At 40.0% G+C, this 10,204-nt stretch overlaps 1 protein-coding gene across 3 annotated transcripts in view; it reads left to right on the forward strand.

Moving 5' to 3' along the window:
* LOC117508328 (tumor necrosis factor receptor superfamily member 19-like) overlaps positions 1–7,859 on the forward strand; it is a 109,364-nt gene extending 101,505 nt beyond the window's left edge. The window contains exons 10-11 of one of the 3 annotated variants that reach the window (XM_034168065.1): positions 1,833–1,835; positions 7,545–7,859. In XM_034168065.1, coding sequence (XP_034023956.1) covers positions 1,833–1,835; positions 7,545–7,625 — 84 coding nt within the window. In that variant the 3' untranslated portion in view covers positions 7,626–7,859. Of the gene's footprint in view, positions 1–1,753; positions 1,960–7,180; positions 7,496–7,544 lie in introns of those variants that run through there. The other 2 variants (XM_034168063.1, XM_034168064.1) reach the window with 2 other exon arrangements.
* Positions 7,860–10,204: the final 2,345 nt, after the last annotated feature.

The following is a 10,204-nucleotide window of genomic DNA, read 5'->3' on the forward strand; positions in this document are numbered from 1 at the left end:
AGATTCAGAGGGATATAAATGTAAAATGTTACTTTGGCCTCAATCTCCCCTACAATACTTGCACCTGGAGCGCTGAGACTTTGACAATGGGATAAGTTCTCCACAACGGAATTGAGGATGTCTCATTTTGGGAAAAACAGCTTTGTTTGGTTGTAGTATGCTGTCTGTTTTACAGCGTTTGGAAAGAGGTGTCATTTGATTTAAAATGGCAATTCGTTTTGAAGTTGTTGATTGCGGAATGAATAAAAACTGTCCGTGTGAAGTTGTGGACGATTCTCGCAGAAAAAGAATCCGTTTAGAGACTTTAATCAGCAGAAAAGGTGAGTCATGACTGACATCGTTAATTGTAGACGCAGTACTTCTAATCAGAACCCGCGGGTCCATAATATGTTAAACTAAAACTACCAGTGGGAACAGCGAGAGGATACGTAATGTAGCCTCCAGTACAGTAGAAGAACTGCTGGCACAAACACATGACAGCTGGACTGGATGTTGATTTTCTTATTGTGTCGTAGACGAAAATGAGGAGGGAGTTTTTGTTTATTTTTTATTTCTTGCAAAACATTTTCATCTCGTTTTTATTTGTCAACAATAATGCACACTTACACAGTTTTAGTTGGTGTTTTTAGAACACTGGTGCCATCTCATCATTGTCTCGTTTTAGTCATGGGAAAAAGGGTTGTTGAACATATTTTGTCTCATTTCCTCTGATGAAATTAACACTATCAGCATGAAAACTGAATGCCAAGTTCTGCCGAACTTATCCTGAGTCACCCTGAGCTGATCACACGTCAGTCCAAGGCAGCCAGGAATCAGACCGAGCTCCCAAATATTTTGAACATGTTCAAAACTGACCATTCCCGACTTGTGTCTCACCATTCACGGCTCAGGTATACCCTGTCAGTACTCAGTGCCAGATTTGGTCAGGTGTGAGAGCTGCTTTAAATGGCTGTAATGACTCCTTTTAGTATTTTTTTTTTTTTTTTTTTTTTTTTACAATTGTGAGATTGGAGGGAGAAAACTGTTGTAAAGCACAAACAGCTGCTGTTGGAAAACCCCATATTACATGTGCTGTATTTCTGAACATACATGAGCAGCTGTATCCAAACTGCCTGGCAACACATGAATGCAAACTTCTATCCCTGAGGGGAAATGACTCACAAACACTGGTGACTCCTCCACTCTGAAGAGCATAGGAGCAGCTGAACCTATATACAGCTGGCTAATGACTAAACACAATCAATACTGCGTGCCTCTGCAGTGATAATTACTTGTGGTTTACACGTGGCTCAGGATGTGCTGCAGGTCAACTGTAGCAAAACATTAAACAGCACACAAGCATCAGTGACTCAAGTTGGTGATAACAAAAGAACAAGGTTGGGTAGGATTACTTTGAAAGAATACATGTGGATTACATGTATGTATGTACATACATTTGGATTACTTGTAATATGATTACTTTTGGATTACATTTCAAAGTAATCCTACCCAACCCTGCAAAAGAAGTCCACACTGTGAATCCACTGCAGCTGGTGTTAGTAGATATTCTGACAGCCAACTTGGGAACAGCAGGCGGGTATACACTAAAACACTGTTGCACACCCTCAGGCTTCTGTGATTTAATGTGCTTAATTAGGTTCTTTGAAGTGATGCCGTCGAGATCCAACATTTACATAAAACGCCACAGTCCAATAATGTGGCTAGATCATGAGTAAACACTTGCAGTGCTAACTTCTACTGTGCTGTCATCCAGAAATATGCACTCTGATGAGAACCCTGCAGTGTTACTGGGAGGTGGTCCAGAGTCTGTCTCCACAGACACCAGAGAAGAGTGTGTCGTGGAAGAGGACATAGAGAGTATCGAAGAGGACGAATGTTCAGTTGAGAGGGAAACACAGACGTGCAGCGAACCTGTGATGGAAACGCATCTCCCTAACCAGCACCCATCACCCCAGGAAGGTAAGCCGAGGCTTTAAACAGCATTTATCTGTGGACCAATATGAGAATTTGTCATCACTTAGTACAAATACTAAGTAATGTAATATATCTCATATAGAAGTTACAATAATCCAGTACAGTGATTTGCAGTGACTTTGAACAGGTTGCTTTATTTACACACTTTGAAGTACATCAAGTTTTAGTTTTCACTTCTTTCTCACAGAAAATCCACACACATCACCTGGGATACCTGGGCCATCAGGTAATTCCCTTGATTGCATTGTTTTGATGCCTTGATTATTATTGTAGTCAGAAATCTCAGCAGCACATTGGCACAGCAATCTCACTTTCAGGGCTGTATAAATCTATGGTATATATATATATATATATATATATATATATATATATATATATATATATATATATATATATATATATATATATATATCTCGCCACAGTGAAATGTTTTTTTTATGTCCATGTGATGACAGCAAACAGACACGTGTCACAGTGGTTATTAGTTATTAGATTGATGACATAACTGCCTTGCATGAGCAAACAAATAACAAGAAACTTGCACACATAATATTAGCACTGCTAATCACTCATCACCATCACTCATCATGACGATCTTATTAGACTTTGTGGCACAGATGCTGGCTTAAGGACAATCTAGTAATGTCACTGTACTAGGAAGCTCTTTCATAGATACCTACCAGATACGTCATCTACCTCCAGTTTTGTAGCTTCACCTCCATGTTGGCATCTCTGGTATATGGCCATGGCAGCTGCATGAAGAGTATGTTTTCCATCTGGGGTGTCTTTTGCAAAGTCAACATTGTCAACAACAAAAAAAGAGCCTTCCAGGGATAATGTCCGGTGGTAAATAGATTCCATGGCTGTCCGACATTCTCTCTAGAACACTTGTGGCAAACTGAGACTCGGTGTGCAGGATCATGTTAAACTCAACAGACATACCAAAGCTTTATCACCTTCTTACACCTGGTGGCTTGATGTATTGCTATTCCAACTGCAAGCTGCTGAGGCATTTCTCTTGTGGCTTTGAGAGTGTGGCTCTCATTCCTTCTGACTTGATGTTTGGACAAGAACATTGACACTGTGGTTTGTGCCAAGCTCATAGCATTCCTGTTTACAGCAGATGATTTTGCATCACTGGACAGTGTTGTGTTTGGCCCTTGCAAAACCCAATGGATAAAGTTATATAGCTGCTTTGGAAAATGTTTCTCATTCACATCTGTCAGTGATCCCCTAAAAGATCAGTGGTGTGCTTTGCATATTGCTCTTCTAAGAACATCTGCAGCATTATACAGGGTTTTCATGTTGCCATCACTTTCGGAAAACTTTCCTTTTGGAAGCTGAAGTGCAGCATCTCTGGTAAATTTGATACTGACTCGTTCAGGTTCATTCACGTTTGGACTTATGAAATTCAATATCTGGTATTTGCCCCAGTAAGAGCAGCTTCAGCTTCTTGCGACTGCAGGTGGGTTCCTTCACATTATTTGCTGAGAGGATACTTGTGTATACAACCTGAAGCACACACATGGTTATTACTTGACCATTTAGTAGTTCGCTTTCCACCAGAGATAGAAACTCAACTAAGCAGCAAACTCATTCACAATCCCAGACTCTGTAGATGGTTTGTCTGATCTGCGGAGGACATGCGTGACATTTGTAGCCCAACAACAACTGTGGTATTTTATGTCAATGGCATGGGCGTCTTCTAGACTGATTCCTGTAGACAACTTCACTTTCAGCTTCTTGCTGGCAGTTTTTTCAGCTACTTTTTTTGAGTGTTAGACCAGCATTTTCTGTTGCAACCATGTGCAATGGATTGTTGTATGACACTCCATGTTCAGAGAAGAAACATAAATCTTTGTCATATGGAGCTGACTTTGAGCATGTAAAAGTAACACCATCAGATGAGCACCTTCTGCTGAGCCCTTCCCTGGCAGCTAGGTGCTTATCATACCTTTCCTTGGCCCTCTTGCACATGCCTGTATGAACTGTTACCTGATAGCATTTTCGGTGCAATGAAGCGGTCTGAGACTCAAGATCTTAAGCTTTTAACCTACCAAGGCACCTGCTAATTTCAGGATAATTTGCATCACCATATTTTGCCTGCTGTCTTATGAACTCTCAAGACTTTGTCGTGTGCTGCAGGTTTCTCCTCAAGTATAGTTCATCTGTTTTTCTTTGACAAATAATGCAAAGTGAGAAGTCTGCATCATATGTTGCTACCTCGGCAGTCGGCACGTCCAACTTTGCCTGGCTCTCCATTGCACGAGCAGTTAAAAAAAATTATCAGATGCACCAGATGAAATGTTAGTGCCACCACACCACAAAAATATAAATTTCAGGAAAAATGCAATCAGTCTTTTCTCTGCATATATTTCACATATATAACAGTGTTACTCCCTGGTTGACCTGCAATGTACCAAAGTATCACATTTTTTATGATTATAGTAATCTTCACTACACTGATGACATAGCTGTGGATATTTATGTCCATAATTATGGAATACATTATGTGAAGAACAAGTCTGATCCAAGAATGCAACTGAAACATTGATTTTGAAAGAAAACAACACAAAAATATACACCCATAGCAGTGTTCACAAGTCATATTCGGCAATTGCAATTGTGAAATGTACCAAAAGTCTTGAAAATTGCAATCTTTGTCATGCAGGCTGTACTCATGAACAAACAATATCTTAGATTGCCAACAAGTTTTTTTTTTTTTTGCATTATTTGAGGTCCTATCAAGATATCTGAATGGTTTATTTGCTTTCACCACAAAAATCCCACGGGACTTTATATACCTACACATGCTCCCTGACTAAAAGTCTGCATACTACGTATCAATCTCCATCTTTTCCTTTGTCCACATGTACCACACCATGTACTTTACAATCTTATGTGAGTTTGTACATTGTGTGATCTGTAATATCAGAAAAAGTTTCTCCATTGCAGTTTTGCAAAATATACATTGAGGAAAATAAGTATTTGAACACCCTGCGATTTTGCAAGTTCTCCCACTTAGAAATCATGGAGGGGTCTGAAATTTTCATCTTAGGTGCATGTCCACTGTGAGAGACATAACCTAAAATAAATCTGGAAATCACAATGTATGATTTTTTAAATAATTTATTTGTATGTTACTACTGCAAATACGTATTTGAACACCTACCAACCAGCAAGAATTCTGGCTCACACAGACCTGTTAATTTTTCTTTAAGAAGCCCTCTTATTCTGCACTCTTTACCTGTATTAATTGCACCTGTTTGAACTTGTTACCTGTATAAAAGACACCTGTTCACACACTCAATCAATCACACTCCAACCTGTCCACCATAGCCAAGACCAAAGAGCTGTCTAAGGACACCAGGGACAAAAAGGCTGGGATGGACTACAGGACAACAGGCAAGCAGCTTGGTAGAAGACAACAAGTGTTATGATTATTTATTAGGAAGTGGAAGAAACACAAGATGACTGTCAATCTCCCTCGGTCTGAGATTCCATGCAAGATCTCACTTTGTGGGGTAAGGATGATTCTGAGAAAGCTCAGAACTACACAGGAGGACCTGGTCAATGACCTGAAGAGAGCTGGGACCACAGTCACAACGATTGCATTAGTAACACATGATGCTGTCATGGTTTAAAATCCTGCAGGGCAGCAAGGTCCCCCTGCTCAAGCCAGCACATGTCCAGGCCCATTTGAAGTTCACCAGTGACCATCTGGATGATCCAGAGGAGGGATGGGAGAAGGTCATGTCGTCAGATAAGACCAGAATAGAGCTTTTTGGAATCAATTCCACTTACCATGTTTAGAGGATGAGAACAACCCCAAGAAAACCATCCCAACCGTGAAGCATGGGGGTGGAAAAATCATACTCTGGGGGTGCTCTTCTGCAAAGGGAACAGGACGACTGCACCGTATTGAAGGGAGGATGGATGGTGTCATGTATTGCAAGATTTTGGCAAACAACCTCCTTCCCTCAGTAACAGCATTGAAGATGGGTCATGACTGGGTCTTCCAGCATGACAATGACCCCAAACACACAGCCAGGGCAACTAAGGAAGGGCTCCATAAGGAGCATTTCAAGGTCCTGGAGTGGCCTGGCCAGTCTCCAGACCTGAACTCAAAAGAAAATCTTTGGAGGGAGCTGAAACTCCAAACCTGAAAGATCTAGAGAAGATCTGTATGGAGGAGTGGACCAAAATCCCTGCTGCAGTATGTGAAAACCTGGTGAAAAACTACAGGAAACGTTTGACCTCTGTAATTGCAAACAAAGGCCACTGTACCAAATATTAACATTGATTTTCATAGGTGTTCAAATACTTATTTGCAGCAGTAACATACAAATAAATTATTTAAAAATCATTCATTGTGATTTCCGGATTTTTTTAGATTATGTCTCTCACAGTGGACATGCACCTAAGATGAAAATTTCAGACCCCTACATGATTTCTAAGTGGGAGAACTTGCAAAATCGCAGGGTGTTCAAATACTTATTTTCCTCACTGTAGCTTTGTCAAATTACATGAAAAGTCATCTCATTGAGCATAAAATTTTTTTTTGCAATATTTGAGGTTTTTTTTTTCCGAAATACACGTGTTTCCATTCAGAGTATTTTCATTTTGCTACTGTCAGATTGCACAATGTAGTGAGTAATGGAAATCCTCCCACTGAGTCCTAGTCAGGATGTGATGTGATGTCATGTTTTGTTTTTCCATTTGCTACAAAGATAATGGACCACTTTTTTAATCAGCACTGTTAGATTACCGGTGTTTGTTGTTGTTGTTGATGAAGTTGAATTGAATATGTGTGTGTGTGTGTGTGTGTGTGTGTGTGTGTGTGTGTGTGTGTGTGTGTGTGTGTGTGTGTGTGTGTGTGTGTGTGTGTGTGTGTGTGTGTGTGTGTGTTTAATGAGGCTTCAGGGCTTAGGTTGATGTGATTCATTGAGAGTTTATTGACAAACACTGGACCTGAGTCATCCGCATTAAAAGATACAGTGACACAAGAACCACAACCGGAGGAGAAAGAACTATCACATGATGTTTTTGGAACAAGTCTTGGTTCCCTTTTTAGGGGTCGGAGCTGTGTTGCTCTTTGATGTACCGAACATTATCCTGTTTTCCATCATTCCCTGGCTGGCTGTAGGTAGATAAGTTACTAATCACTATGTATGTATGTGTGTGTGTGTGTCTGCTCTCTTTCCAGGATGACATGGGTTTCTTTGGCTCGTGTTCCACCCTAAAAACCACCCTGGACTCAACAAGAGCAGTACCCAGTTTCAGATTACTCACTCGTCCCCACAGACCGTATCAGCCAGTCTCAAGTGTGGTCCCAGCACCTCTTTGAAATGCCTCCAGCCGACCTCAGAGCCCCTCATGGAAAATGTACACAGACAAAAAACACTGCAGAAGGAACGCCGAGCACGAGCACAAACGTAATGTGAACTCGCTGGGCCAGAAGGTGAAATCCAATGAAGTTGAAATATCGAGTATTGATTCAAGTTGACTTATTACTGTGGAGCAAAGAGAATTAAAATGAGCCTTCGCTCCGCCTGGATCATCACATGTAGGACAATGTGAACTGGATCACACACGGAACAGCTGGTCATATGAAGCTTGTGCTTGTAAAGGTGAATCTTGTAAATTTCTAGGTGTGAAGTGTCAAGTGATTATGTTGCACATCAAAGACAATCTTGACAATACGTAACAAGACGAGGAATGTTTTGACTTGCATGTTGTAGATATTGTAAAATAGTATATATAGTAAGTCAGTATTTTTGTAACAGGCATGGCTGACGATGCTTGCCCTTCTTCCCCGTTGTAGTTTATGGTCACTTCCACAGAAAACGTTTATATACAAATAAAGCACTTGAACAAGCTCGTAATGCTCATTGTTTCACCTTGCCTTGATCCTTTCCATAATATATATATATATATATAGAGAGAGAGATAGATAGATAAATATATATATAGATAGATTTTTTTTTTTTTTTTTTTATCACTGGTGTGCAGCTATATAGTTTCCCTGACATAATGTGGTCAAAGTTTAACCGGAAATAAGAGATTAACAAAACTAAAGAAAATTCCTCAGGAATGAAGAAATGTGATGTTTAGATTTATTAGGGCTCCTTCACACAGAGGCACAAATTGTATAAAAATACATCTAGCATGAGTTATTATGTACAGTAGTGTTCAGAATAATAGTAGTGCTATGGACTAAAAAGATTAATCCAGGTTTTGAGTATATTTCTTATTGTTACATGGGAAACAAGGTACCAGTAGATTCTCACAAATCCAACAAGACCAAGCATTCATGATATGCACACTCTTAAGGCTATGAAATTGGGCTATTAGTAAAAAAGTAGAAAAGGGGGTGTTCACAATAATAGTAGTGTGGCATTCAATGAGTTTGTCAAACTACGCTGTTCTTATGAACAGTGTCTTGAACGTCCCATTTTCATCAGGCTTTCAAAGAGAAAAGCATGTTCAGCAGGTGCTGGCTTCATCCTTAAATAGGGGACACCTGATTCACACCTGTTTGTTCCACAAAATTGACGAACTCATTGAATGCCACACTACTATTATTGTGAACACCCCCTTTTCTACTTTTTTTTTTACTAATAGCCCAATTTCATAGCCTTAAGAGTGTGCATATCATGAATGCTTGGTCTTGTTGGATTTGTGAGAATCTACTGAATCTACTGGTACCTTCTTTCCCATGTAACAATAAGAAATATACTCAAAACCTGGATTAATCTTTTTAGTCACACAGCACTACTATTATTCTGAACACTACTGTACATGTCGCGGACATGAATGAGCGAAGCTTGCCTTCAGCATCTCACCTGTCATTTAGGTCCTTCAGACTTTTTTGTGAGTAATTGCTTCAGGGGAGCATTAGCATGGCTACAACCTTTCAGCTGCCTTTTTAAGCATTTTTCTTTTTTTGACTCACATGCCTAGAAGCTCCTCACCATCTAAAGGTGCGCTGACACTTGCACGACTTTGATGCACGCACTTGCACGACCTGTGTCGTGCAGTAGAGTAAATTAGTCTTTAACAGGGTGTAGACTGAACGTGAGAGTGGCGCCAGCGTGTACAATTGCACATAAAGAATTTTGAAATGTTCTCTTTCACACAATGTTGTGCAACATGGCGCGATCTGCTCGCCAACACTAAGTGCAGCTTGTCAAGTGGAGTAAAGAAATAAAGTGAGTAGCTGCATCAGCGCACCGCATCAGAGTGCAACTCATTATGAACATACTTTTACAGCTGCACACAAGAAGGAAGGAAAATGCAACTGTTCTGCCAAGCCATGACAACGTAAACATGAAATAATTATCTTTTTAGACGGCTCCAAATGCTTTCTCCAGCTCATTCAGCGCACGTGCAAATGGTTGCTGCTGGAGTGCTCCTCTGTGATTCAGGAAGCAATTATGTCTGTTTTCTGCAGGAAACTTGCAGAGAAAATGATTAATCCGCTACAAAATAATTATTTTATATACGCAGCATCCAGCGCAGAGCGCGTGGCAGCCGATGGAACAAAGCACGGCCTCCAGCTGGGAACACAGTGGGATCGTCATGACGACATGCGTGCAAGTGCGTGCATCAAAGTCGCGCAAGTGTCAGGGTATTTTAACTATGTCACGTCCTTCACACTTTATTTTCAGTAAATGCTTCTGAGGAGCATTAGCATGACTAAAAACCTTCAGCTTCTGGGGAGCTTTGCCGCCCCACCGGCCCCTAATTACAGCTCTACTAACCCCCTGCCACTTTTAGCATTTTTTTTTTCCCAAGTACACAAATTAATATTCAAAGTTTTCAGCTAGTTGACAGTAGGGCTACACAATATGGCCCAATTATCGTATCTCAATACTGTCATATCAATATGATATACCATATCACTATGATTTCACACAAAGTGCAGCAACTGTGAAAATTAAACATTCTTAAACAAAACGGTAATAATACCACACTCATTTTGCACTCATCATAAGGTTAGGATAGTTCCCTCCAAAAGTATTTGAACACTTGGTATTTCACACTTTGTTTATGCCATTTCAAATACAAGAAATACAAATATATATATATATATATATATATATATAGAATAAAAATTTCTAAAATTATCTTCCTCAAACTCAAACTGAAGGCAAATCTCTAAAACTTGATAATACCTGTAAATAATAATCAGCTTTATTGCCAGTTTTATTCAGACAAGTCGGGATGG

Source organism: Thalassophryne amazonica, chromosome 4 (assembly GCF_902500255.1).
Source record: "Thalassophryne amazonica chromosome 4, fThaAma1.1, whole genome shotgun sequence".
NCBI classification, from domain to species: domain Eukaryota; kingdom Metazoa; phylum Chordata; class Actinopteri; order Batrachoidiformes; family Batrachoididae; genus Thalassophryne; species Thalassophryne amazonica.